The sequence below is a fragment of the Hyperolius riggenbachi genome, chromosome 9 (genome assembly GCF_040937935.1).
Source record: "Hyperolius riggenbachi isolate aHypRig1 chromosome 9, aHypRig1.pri, whole genome shotgun sequence".
In the NCBI taxonomy this organism is placed as follows: domain Eukaryota; kingdom Metazoa; phylum Chordata; class Amphibia; order Anura; family Hyperoliidae; genus Hyperolius; species Hyperolius riggenbachi.
The window spans coordinates 21,443,293-21,456,606 of record NC_090654.1 but is presented as its reverse complement, the minus strand read 5'-3'; the positions used below and the strand labels follow the sequence as shown (position 1 = coordinate 21,456,606).

General features: G+C 43.7%; 1 protein-coding gene across 1 annotated transcript in view; it reads left to right on the top strand.

Annotated features, from left to right (window-relative positions):
• Positions 1–13,314, top strand: part of LOC137531497 (extracellular serine/threonine protein kinase FAM20C-like) — an 81,149-nt gene that overhangs the window by 61,653 nt on the left and 6,182 nt on the right. The window contains exons 7-9 of the mRNA XM_068251414.1: positions 5,160–5,269; positions 6,591–6,672; positions 11,520–11,579. Coding sequence (XP_068107515.1) covers positions 5,160–5,269; positions 6,591–6,672; positions 11,520–11,579 — 252 coding nt within the window. The remainder of the gene's footprint in view (positions 1–5,159; positions 5,270–6,590; positions 6,673–11,519; positions 11,580–13,314) is intronic.

Below are 13,314 nucleotides of genomic sequence, written 5' to 3'. Positions count from 1 at the left end.
TTATGGAATGTCAAGTTTGTGTATGGTTTTTGTGCTTCTACCTGCAATTTGAACCATAAATCTCCTTTAAATTTTGTTTGTTGCCAGTTGTCCCTATTTTCTGAGGTTGGTGTTTGTTTAAATGCCTTATAGGCTTCCCTTATTTTGCTCACTTCTGCTGTGTACTGTTCATGTGCTCTTCTTTTTTGGGCGGCTGCATATGAGATGATTTTCCCTCTCAACACCGCTTTTGCTGCTTCCCAATGTAGGATTGGGGAGTTTTCGTGTTGTTTATTGTCTATTGCATAGTCTGCCCACCACATTTTAAGTTTAGTCTTCATTCTGATAATATTTACTTGGGAAGCGCCATAGAATATCTGTGCCACGTGGGTATGTATCTTCCATTTCTAGTAGGACTGGCGAATGATCAGATATAAGCATATCTTCGATATTTACTCTATTTAAACGGGTCAATAAGGAGCTATCAATCAGTATCATGTCTATTCTGGAAAAACTCTTATGCTTGGGTGAGTAATATGAATATTCATGTTCTTGGGGGTATCTATACCTCCATGAGTCAATCAAATTGCATGCTTCCATAAAAGGTTGCAAAAATTTATCTCTATGTCGCAGACTGTTTTTTGGATGACTTCTGTCCTCCCACATATTAGGCACCGTATTCATGTCGCCTCCCACTATTAGATTAGGGCATTTATCTGTTAAAAGTTTATTTTGTAGGTTAGCAATGAAGTCCTCATGTTTGTCATTTGGCCCATACACATTATATATTACCATGGTTTCTCCCGACAGTTGAAGCCGAACCATTGCCCACCTTCCCTCTGTATCATGGCTTTCAGATAGTAGTTTATATGTCAGCCTATTACTAATTAAGATTAATACACCTGCCTTTTTGCCAACCGCTGGGGACCCATGGACGGCTCCTACCCAGTATTTTTTCATAAATTTAAATTGTTCTGCTCGCAGATGGGTCTCCTGCAGAAGACAAACATCCGGTTTGAATTTACCTAAGTGCCGAATAATTTTGGATCTTTTCTCAGGGGTCTGTAGACCTTTAATATTCCAAGAGATTATTTTCATACTATGTTATCCAAACATTTATTTGGGCATTGTTGGTACGGCTTCTCCTGTCTGGTATGACATCTTTAAACATTTGGCATTGAGCACAGTAACCCCTATGTCCCCGCTTCCCCTTCCCCCTTTGTTGTATCCCCCCCTGCTCGTCCCCATAAACTAGTAACATCATTGACTTCACTTTTTTCCCGCACATTTTACCACCTCCAGTGCTTCTCCACAGATCTTTATAACACCTAGGATCCCCTTTCTTATATAAAACAATTAACAAACCCCTCTATAGTGACTGTGGATTGTTCTTGCGAGGAGGCAAGTGGTATTCACCTTATGAAACATATAACAACAAGAACTTTAAGGTTACCCATCTTCCTCATCTGAACAACAAGTTTGGACTGATTAGTCCGTTATGGTGTGTGATTACACCTTATCCGAGTGTTAGTAACTCCTGCAATTCAGGTGCCAGAAGTTGAGTGCGCTGGACTCGTTGGCATTTCTTGCTGTTTGCGATCATAACGCTGCAAGAAAGAGCGTGCTGCTTCTGGTGTTTCAAAAGTATGCTGTTTGCCTTCGTTATCTGTTACTTTCAAGATGGCTGGGTAAATTAAAGCAAATTTCAGACTTTTGGCCATTAGCGAGGTGCAGACGGGGGAAAATGCCTTGCGTTTTTGTGACACCTCTGCTGAGAAGTCATTGAACAGTCTCACAGTGCTGCCTTGTATAACGAGGTCGCTGCCTCGTGCTCTATATGCTGTCATTACTGACACTTTGTCTGAATAGTCTAAGTAACGCGCCATTACCATGCGGGGTGAGGGCCTTTTGTTTTTAGGCTTCAGTGGGCCCACTCTATGCGCTCTTTCTACCTTCAGTTGCGTTTGCAGGCCTAGTAAAGCTGGTATCTCCTCTGCGCATATTTTCTGGAGCTGTTCTGGGGGGATCTCTTCAGATATTCCCACCAGTCTCAGGTTGTTCCTGCGTGACCTGTTTTCTAGGTCTTCGATGCGTGCATACGCAGTAGAATTTTCATGCTGGAGCTGCTCAATAGTCACGTTTGCTTTGTTCAAATCATCCTCACATGCCCCCAGCCTCTGCTCTGCTTCCGTGATACGTTTAGATTGTATGGTGATGTCTCTTTTTAGGGACTTGAGTGAGTTAGCAATGGTCTTTTCTATTGTGGCTTGTATATCTGGCGCTAGGGCTCTCCCCACCTCCGCTGCTAGTTCTTTGTAGTCTATACGCATGGCATACCTTTTGTGAGATTGGCTGCTACGTTCTGTGTCCCCGGAGTCAGTGTCCGATAGGTCTCTGTGTTCCTCTTCTCTGTTCTGTGCGCGTTTGGCCTTCTGTGCGGATTTTGCCCCCGCCATCTTGGGCGTCTCCGTGTCTGCCTCACGCTGGTCTGGCTGTTGTGCAGTGCTGGAGCGCGTGAGATATCTCTCCATGCGGTGCGCGATGTGCCTCCTCGCTATGCTGCTGTGCCTGGGGGGTTTGCGGGCTAAGCTGCTGGGTGGTTAGGGGATCTTTTAGTGCTGGATCAGCCGGAGCTCTTCTCCCCTTCTGCTTCCATGCGGGCGCCGGAACCGGAAGTCATCTGCATGCTTGTTCAGGGGCTGTGGCTAAAAGTATTAGAGACACAGGATCAGCAGGCGATTCAGGCAACTGGTATTATTTTAAAAGGAAAAATCCATATCCTTCTCTGTTTAGGTTCCCTTTAAGGATTTGTAGCATAAAAGCCAACTCACATTGGCTGGGATTTGAACCTGGGTCTCACTGTGTGGTGGGCAAGCACACTAACCACTGTACCACTACAGTAGTAACTGAAGCTGACCTAAAATTTACCATTTATGCTCAATGCAATAGAAACATTAGGTTGCTTAAAGGGAACCTTAACTGAGAGTGATATGGATGTTTCCTGTAAACAATACCAGTTGCCTGGCAGTCCAGCTGATCTTTGTGACTGCAATAGTGGCTGAATCACACCCTGAAACAAGCATGCAGCTAATCCAGTCTGACTTCAGTCAGAGCACCTGATCTGCATGCTTGTTCAGGGGCTGTGGCTAAAAGTATTAGAGACACAGGATCAGCAGGTGATTCAGGCAACTGGTATTATTTTAAAAGGAAAAATCCATATCCTTCTCCGTTTAGGTTCCCTTTAAGGATTTGTAGCATAAGAGCCGACTCACATTGGCTGGGATTTGAACCTGGGTTTCACTGTGTGGTGGGCAAGCACACTAACCACTGTACCAGTACAGTAGTAACTGAAGCTAGCCTAAAATTTCGAATCTCAGCTCTGTCTGTCTACTGCCTATAGAGCATGCCCTAGTGGCTGCAGCTCTGGTGCTTTGAGTCCGTCAGGAGAAAAGTGTGATATAAATGTTATTTGTCTTGTGTACTTTTTCTCTTGCATTGAGCATAAATGGTAAATTTTAGGCCAGCTTCAGTTACTACTGTTGTGGTACAGTGGTTAGTGTGCTTGCCCACCACACAGTGAGACCCAGGTTCAAATCCCAGCCAATGTGAGTTGGCTTTTATGCTACAAATCCTTAAAGGGAACCTAAACGGAGAAGGATATGGATTTTTCCTTTTAAAATAATACCAGTTGCCTGAATCGCCTGCTGATCCTGTGTCTCTAATACTTTTAGCCACAGCCCCTGAACAAGCATGCAGATCAGGTGCTCTGACTGAAGTCAGACTGGATTAGCTGCATGCTTGTTTCAGGGTGTGATTCAGCCACTATTGCAGTCACAAAGATCAGCTGGACTGCCAGGCAACTGGTATTGTTTACAGGAAACATCCATATCACTCTCAGTTAAGGTTCCCTTTAAGCAACCTAATGTTTCTATTGCATTGAGCATAAATGGTACATTTTAGGCCAGCTTCAGTTACTACTGTAGTGGTACCGTGGTTAGTGGGCTTGCCCATCACACAGTGAGATCTGGGTTCGATTCCCAGCCATGGTATGATGTATACTGGTTTTTGAAATAGGATAATTCCCTGGCAGATGAGACCCTCCTCCCTCCGGTAGGAGGGAGCAGGGAATAGGGAGAAGGGGAGGTGGGAGCAGACCCACAAGAGGCTAATTAAAATCTCTGTAGCAGCTGTCCCATAACTAATTAGTGTAGGCAGACAACTGAGTCAAATGGTATAAGGACCTTGTTTGAAGGAAGGAGGGTGGGAGGGCTTACAGCAGTGAGACCAGTGTGTTTGGCAATTATGTGTCTGCTGACAGTGATATGGAGGGTCAAAGTTTTGCTCAATAGAGCATTATGGGGCGAATCGAACTTCTGCAAAAGTTCGCCTGATGCAGGCGAACGCGAACCCCCAAAGTTCGCCTGGAACCGTTCGCGACATCTCTAATCATGAGCGTAAAAATTATACTTCTATAGTGCAGGCAGCAAACAATTGTGACACTTGCTATTGCTAATCATTCTAGATTGCATGCAAATTTCCTGCAAACTGTATGCAGCTTGAAATTGAGCCAATCAGATGCTTTACCATTAGATAAGTGATGCCCCGCCCCCTTCATCAGCACGACAGTCGATTATCCTGAATAATCAGCCAGGAATATATAGGACTAATATTTTTATTAACATAAACAGGACAATGCATTCCGTGGGTGTCCCCCGCTTCTTCGGGTTAGTAGTAGCAAAGTAATGTGCCGGCCGGGTGGCTGAAGTGAACAACCTCTACATAGAGACTTTAATCACCTCCTGTTGCCTTCATCTCCCACATTAACCCTTAACTTACTCAGGAGGACACATCCAAACCACTTGTACATGCCCTTATAATTTCCAAACTTGACCACTGCATCCCACCTGCTCTGTCATCTAACTAGCTGGCTTTACTCCAGTATATCCTAGCGGAACTGCAATAACCACTGGCTGGTAAAACCTCAAGATGTTCAACCGCACTTTCTTCTAAAAGATGTTGGAGGTAGTAGGGTCGTAAGGAGAGGGGAGGAGATCAGATTGGCCAGCAGTCCTTCGATGTCGATGAATGGCTGGACCTATGTATTCATTACACAGGGCATATTTGTTTCCATACATCTGACTTATTCATATGTTTTATTCTGTCATTTCTCTTCTGTTTAGCTGGGAGTCTGATCCTAAATACTGCGACGAGGTAAAAGAGACACCACCCTACGACGAAGGAACCCGACTTCTTGACTTAATCGATATGGCCATTCTCGACTTTTTGATGGGTATGTTAAGAATCCAATTAATTAATGTCACATCTTTTTCTACTGATATATATCTCTATTCTTTAATGCTTTTTAGTTATTTATTGACCTAATATTAAATGTATAAGAAAATCAAGGCACATTCATCTTCTCAAATTTGCTTTCACTACTTTTCACTGTCAAAATTTTAACAATTTTTAGTATTTATAAAGGGGGGTGGCATACGATGTAGAAGATGAATGCTAGGTGGCCACAAAATCCTCCTTATCAGGAACTGGCCGTTCACACAGTTTACATTCCATTGTTGCTGGATAGCTAAAGACTAGCATATATCTGTTTTACTTTATATACATCAGTACTGCGTGTTTTAAAGAGAACCAGAGATGAAGCACCCTCTTGTATTTTACTTTATAAATCAGTGGGAACATGACAGTAAACACCTAATCAGCTCTTTGTTTCATTCTTCTCTGTTTAATCTGACTGTTATCACCTCTGATAAGAATCCCCGACTGAGCACTCAGTCTAGCTGTGCTACGTAAAGATTATAGCCGAGTCTGTCTTCTCTGGTGTCTTTTCAAGCCCAAGCCTGCCCCCTTGTGGCGCTGCTATAATGACTCAGCTATAATTATTCCCTGCAAAGCCAGACTGAATGCTCAGTCCGGGATTCTTATCACAGCTTATAACAGACACTTTTAGCAGTGAGGATGAAACAAAGAGCAGGGTAAGTGTTTTCTCTAATGTTCTAGGAGTACGGTTAGTGGGTATATTTATCTTTGGAAGATAGCCCAGATGGGAATTTCTCCTTAAGAACATTTTAATACTGATTTTTGTATTGTCTTTATGAGGTTTACAAGGGATAATAAACTATATATTAAAGTATTATGAGTGTTTGCTGTTTGGTAGTGAGGAGTGGCCTATGTCTAGCTAGTGAATCCCACGCCCCCTAATTAAGAGGTGTGGTCGTCATGCTAGTATAAATGTAGGTGTTGTAGTTGGTCTCATTATACACCTGATGAAGAACCGTGATGGTTCGTAACATGTAGTGTTGGTCCACTATCAATACATGCTTTAATTAGCAAGCCTTTTGTGTGCCGCCTCCTCACTATCTTTGCACCTATATGCCCAGGTGGGTGACCTGAGCGAGGCGCAGCACCGGCAACACAGGGAACGTATTCCTTGCTGGGTTCCTGATCCGTGACTTAGCCTATACAGTCTAAGTGTTTTCTCTAATGTTCCCACTGATATATATGGTAAAATACACAAGGGTGCTTCGTCTCTGGTTCCCTTTAAGGTCTTCAGTTTTAGAACTAATATTGTTTTTTTCCTTTTTCAACACCAAAAGGCAACCAAGACCGGCACCATTATGAAACATTTGAGAAGTTTGGGAATCAGACTTTCTTTCTGCACTTGGATAACGGAAGAGGGTAAATAATCAGGCTTGAAGCTCTAAATGTTGATTCATGGTTACTATTAGTGAAAATCGGATGTACACAGTAAAATAGTGGAATGCTAGAAAGGGTAAATCGAGAGAAAACATTTTGGGGAGCTCGGAAGGGAAGAGTTTAGAAGGGAAGGACAACTGTAACCATCCCCAAACTGTAAACACCCAAAAACTTAGATACTCACCTAAGAGGAGTGAAGGCTCTAGATTCCTTAGAGCTTCCCCATCCCTCTCTGCAGCCCTTGTTTATCTGACAGGCCCCCTATTCCAGCCTCTGACTGTTAAAGAGTAACTGTCAGGCTGCAGAAGCTAATTTAAACCTCTATTCTCCTGTGTTAAACAGTTTAGACCGAAGCCAAAAAGGCAATAGTGAAGATAAAAATCTCTCTTTCATTTGATGTGTGCTTATCAGCAAAGCTGTTAGACCCAAGCTCTTAAGAGGACGCAAGCCGCAAACCATACTGCAAAGCATTCTGGGGCCCTCCCCTCGGCTGCTAATGAGAAGTTACAGGGTCAAGTAACAATAGCATGTAACTCAGTCCAGCGCACAGCACTGATAAATCTCCCGGCAGAGTACACTGCAGGAGTCCGCTATTGTTCCTAGCCACATGGCTAATTAATATTCACTGCAAACTAGTGTTATTCAGTATGAGCTTTTCTGTGATCAGAAGCAGGCAGGACATGACGACACATTTGGCTTCACAAACATGGAACCTGCCATGAGCTGTCAGGAGCATCATTCTCTGCATATACTATATAAAAATTCTGTGAAATCCAAACGTGGACAGTGAAATGCATATGTAATGTAAGTACAGCCTATATTTAGCTACTGATATATGTGTTTATTTTCTCTGAGACCTTATACCTAACAGCTCCTCTTCAAGGATAACTTAGTCCTTACTAGATTCAGAAATGGATGCCCTGTGTGTGTGGGGAGGTGCACATAGGCTTACTGCACCCCCATGGCCCGTCGTCTGCTTCTGTTGATCTGTAACCAGCCCCATTCTAAAGTCCTGGTTGTCTGGGTCGGCACAGGTGCAGAGTGTCAGCAGGAGTACAAGTGCGCTCTCACGGGAAGATGTCGTCGGATCACGTGCATGCACAGTATGTCCGCTTGGGCACCTGGTGACTGTACGCCAGCTACGTCTTCCCACAGGAGTGCGCACTTACTCCAGCGGACATACCGTGTTTCCTCTAAAATAAGAGTGTCTTAATTTTTGCTCCAAATGTTGTGCTAGAGCTTATATTCAGGGGATGTCTTATATTTCTAGCAACACACAATTTTCTGTGCTGTGTGTCCTCCTGCCTCTCCAATTGTGCCACCTCTTCCTCTACTGGATCCACCTCTTGAGTGCCCCTGTGTCCCCCCTGTACCTTTAGTGCCCTCCTCTATTCCCTAAACTCCTGTGTCCCATCATGTAACTGTATGTCCTCCTGGTGTCCTCCGATGTCCCCCTGCATCCTCCTCTTACCCCTAAGCTCCATGTTGCGCTGTCCCCTGTGTCCAGCGATGTCCCCCTAATCCTCTTCTTCCCCCAGCTTCATGCTGCGGTGTCCCTTGATTAGCAGCCTATGGGGAAGAAGTATGGCAACTTTTGTTTTAACTCGAACCGATGATCTCGTAGGCAGGACCATGGCTCTGTTATTGGTCCACTGAGTAGTAGCGAGTGCAGTGATCGTGCCAGTGACAGAGCCATGATCCCACCCGAGAGACCATGGGCTCTGGTAATAACACAAGTTGCCATACTTTTTCACCTTACTGCAGCCCGGGCTTACTTTCGGGGTAGGGCTTATATTTTGAGCATGCTCAGAATTCCTGCTAGGGCTTACTTTCAGGAGATGTCTTAATTGCAGAGAAAGAGGGTACTGCGCCTGCTCCAACCAGGGCTTTGGGATGGGCCCAGTTACAGATCAATGGAGGCAGACGCTGGGCCACAAGACGTACAGTTAGTCTATGCGCACACCCCTCCCCCCCCCCCCCCCCACACACACACATACACACACATACACACACAGGGCATCAATTTCCGAAACTAGTAAGGACTAAGGTATTCTTTAATGTTGAAGATAAACAAAAGTGGGGACACCGAGAGCCCAATATAGTGTAGTAAGCAAAACAATAGGATGGAATTGAAAAGTATATAGTGTATATACTCACAGAAGTGGGTTACCTCCCCTCCTAGGCAACCACTGTACAGGCAGGTGAGGAGATTAGACCTGTCCTCACTTAGGATTAAAAGTCGCTCTCTGTAGATCAGGAAAAAAGAGATGGGGATCGACCCCTCCACCAGGGGTGGATATTGGTAATATAAGAGTGTAGTCTATAGTGATCAGCGCAATATGGATTCCCAATCTGTTCAAATGGCTTGCTATCTTCATAATCCACCACCACACCGCTTGTAAGATCACTCACCAGCTCCTTAGATCATAATAAATGATCATATGCGTGCAGTCAAAATACACCAGCCGTCTGGTCGCAAGTGGGCTCTTCGCAGCCTTCTCCTCAGATCCTCATAAGTAAAAACATATAAACACGCTCCACATAGCGTAATCCAGTTCACTTTAAAATTTATTGCTTTTAAAAACACAATCTATTACACTCACGTGTCATATATGTATGTCCATAACAGGCATACAAGTAAGCGCAGGGTTGGTTTAGATAGCGGGCAGCGTCCGGCCGTTTACTCCACGCAATACCGCCGTCCGACTGACATCCGCGCACTTCCGCAATCCCTCACGCGTCCTGTAGCTCCTCCCCAACCGGTTTCGTCCACGTGACTTTCCCAAGGGGTCCCCTTGGACGCATATGATCATTTATTATGATCTAAGGAGCTGGTGAGTGATCTCACAAGCGGTGTGGTGGTGGATTGAGAAGATAGCAAGCTATTTGAACAGATTGGGAATCCATATTGCGCTGATCACTATAGACTACATTTGAGATTTATGAATTGACATTGAGCATCAATTTGGATCGGCAGCATTTGATAAGATTGGGTTGTGTATGAGGAGTTGCGCACAGAAACCATTGTTTATTGGGTAATATAAGAGTGAACAGAGGCGCCAACAGGATAAAAGGTGCTAAAACGTTTAAAATTCCTCAGGAGGTGGTGGTGGACTCGCCTCCTTGAAGTAGACAAGATACTGTCAGCTTTTTAACAACAACAGGTTTATTTATATACTCCAGACAATCATGCAACGCGTTTCGCAGGTGTATTCCTGCTTCCTCAGGCAATAACAAATAGGAGTACACGCAGTACAGTCTCAAGGTCACGAAAAGCGCCTCTGTCTGCCTCTGACAGAGGCGCTTATCGTAAGAATAGATGTGAAATTCACGGAAACAACAGCAGAGCCTATTACTTCCGTAGCCTCCCGCAGGACATAGGCACAGACTGCACTCTGCGGTATGGGTCTGCGCTGTAGGGAGTGGGAGAATGGCCTAGCCAGGTGGAGCAATGAATTTGTCAGCTTACCTGCCTCGTTGCACCCCCACCCCCCTGTGTTTTGACTCCCTAGGCAAAGGCCCACGGGCCCTTTCCACAGGGCCAGCCATGGATCCGAACCCTCTGACTATACTATCTCAAGAAATTGTAGAAAAATGTAATCAAGAAAGGGAGCTCATAAAAATGGGTCACTTTCAAAGTAACCACATGATAAAGCATGTGGCAAATAATCTGTCTCCACTCGGGTAGGCAGGGCTTTCTCTAGATTCCAAAAGGTTGTATTGCAGGTTTAAAAAGCTCAAAACAGAATCTCTTCCACTTGGGATAGAGACAAACTATGTATAAGTTTGCAATGGGCAAAAAATAAAATAAAAAATAATAATAATTAAAATTTAAAAAGGAGTGTAAGTGTAGTACTTACCCTCTAAAAGAAAGCTGACCCTTAAACAGAAGAACTTAAAGAGACACTGAAGCGAAAAAAAAATTATGATATTATGATTTGTATGTGTAGTACAGCTAAGAAATAAAACATTAAGATCAGATACATCAGTCTAATTGTTTCCAGTACAGGAAGAGTTGAGAAACTCCAGTTGTTATTTCTATGCAAACAAGCCATTAAGCTCTCCGACTAAGTTAGTCCTGGAGAGGGCTGTTATCTGACTTTTATTATCTCAACTGTAAGTGAACTGTTTACTTTTTCTCTGCTAGAGGAGAGGTCATTAGTTCACAGACTGCTCTGAAAGAATCATTTTGAATGCTGAGTGTTGTGTAATCTGTACATATTATAGAATAATGCAATGTTAGAAAAAACACTATATACCTGAAAATAAAAGTATGAGAATATTTTCTTTGCTGCTAATCTTCTAGTAATTATTCATAGTACACAACCAATTCATTATATCATATTTTTTTTCTCGCTTCAGTGTCTCTTTAAATGCATCACCTCAACATGCTTTATGGATTTCTTTACTTTGTCAGGTTAAAATTTGCACAGTGGTCTGTAAAGGAGCATGCGAGCAACTCTGTTATGGCACACTCTCCTTTACAGACCTTTGAGTACATTTCACCTGATGAAGTTGAGTGATCCACGAAACGCATTGAGGCAATGCATTAATATTGTAATCTTTATTGATTGTTCTTCTACAGGATAATTAATACCTACTACACTGCCTCTTATATTGTAATAACATTTTATTTCTTGGGCAGCACCTGTCCTGTAAACTTATGTTGCAACAAACACAAAAGTTTTTTTCTGTGCATTTGGTTCATATTAGTGGATATAAGCAATAAAATAAAAAAATGCTACAGTTAAAATAATAAAGCAAAAGACAAACTATGACTACTAACAAAGTTTATATTCATATAACATCTGCCACATTTTCATTTGTAGATTTGGGCGTTATTCCGATGACGACCTTTCTATTCTCGCTCCTCTTCAGCAGTGCTGCAGGTCAGTTTATGAGAAAAGCATTAGGGCCTGTTCATACTTGCTGCGTTTGTAGAACGCGTATAAATTCAAAGAAACGCAAGTTGAAAAACGCATGCGTTTTTCTTGCGTTTGAATGCGTTTTCTATTGCGTTTTGCACAAACACGTGACCCAGGGGAAAAAAAAGAATTATGGGAACCGCAGAGGAAAACGGACGCTAAAAACGCAATAGTACGCGTTTTTGATACGCGTCCATAGACTTTCATTGCGTCCGTTTCTATGCGTATCGCACAGAACTGCGTGCAGCAATGCGGATGAGAAACGTATGCGTCTCATACGCATACATGTGAACTAGCCCATTCAAAAGCATTAGGAGCCGTTTCTATGCGTTTTTGGTATCCGGACATGTTCCCTGAAAACGGCTAGGAACGCATATAGTCTGAACAGGCCCTTACTGTTATCAGAGGCCAGATGTATTGTTATGAACTGGGCCTCACAGACTTACCCTTTATATGGATTTACTGCCTGAGAACTTTAAAGGGAATCTGAAGTGAAAGTAAACGTATGATATAATGTTTTGTATGTGTAGTACTGCTAAGGAATAACACATTAGTAGCACAGATATGAGTCTCATATTGTTTCCAGTAAAGGAAGAGTTAAAGTGGATCAGAAAAACTTTTACTCATTGCATAATTGTGTTCCTTTCATATAGTTTATAGGGCATTCCTCAAGCCAAATACTTTTTTTTGGTTTTAATTGTAAACAAGCATCGCCCACAGCTTCTCCGGTACCTTGGTACTCTCAGATCCATGTAGCAAGGGCTTATGGGAGCTCAGCCTGGGCAGGAGGAGAAGGTGGTGTTACTAGCCAGAGATATCAGAGGCAGAAGGGAGTAATGATCACAAGCAGAATGTGTAATGATCACAAGCAGAACAGTCTCTCACCGTATCTTGTTTTTTTCTGCAGAAAAAAGTGAATTAGCCTGCTCTGTGAAATCATTTAGAAAGCTGAGTGTAGTGCGTAAACTGAAAACTTTTTGAAGAAGCCTGAGATAATTAACCTCCTTGCCGGTTATCCCGAGCTCAGCTTGGGGTAACCTGCATAAGAGGATTTCTCAGGCCCCGCTGGGCCGATTTTCAAAACTTTTTTTCCCTACACGCACCTAGCACTTTGTTAGCTGCGTGCGGTACGCGATCGTCACCGCTACCCGCCGCGCCGAGCCGCCCCCCCCAAGACCCCTGCGCAGCCTGGCCAATCAGTGCCTGGCAGCACTGAAGGGTGGATAGGGATTCCCTCTGACGTCCTGACGTCCATGACGACGGTGAAGTCATCTCGCCCCGTCGCCATGGCGACCGGGGTAGCTCAGCAGGAAATCCCGTTCTGTACGGGATTTCCTGCTTACTCTGATCGCCGGAGGCGATCAGAGTGGGTGGGGGGATGCCGCTGCTCAGCGGCTATCATGTAGCGAGCCCTGGGCTCGCTACATGATTAAAAAAAAAAAAAAAAAAAAGTGCTCTGCTGCCCCCTTGCCGCGGGGATTGGACCGGCAAGGGGGTTAAGGTTTATGATACCTCTGTGTTATTTCTTCTGAACTAGCTTGTGAATTTTGTCATTAGTGGTTGCTTAAACACAGAGGATTTTAATCTGATTGTCATGTTATAGACGTATAGAATTTTTTGAAAATGAGGATGGCATGGCATTCAGCGCCACTTTCACATTCACCCCACTCAGTCCGAAGTTTGACAGACCTCAATATCA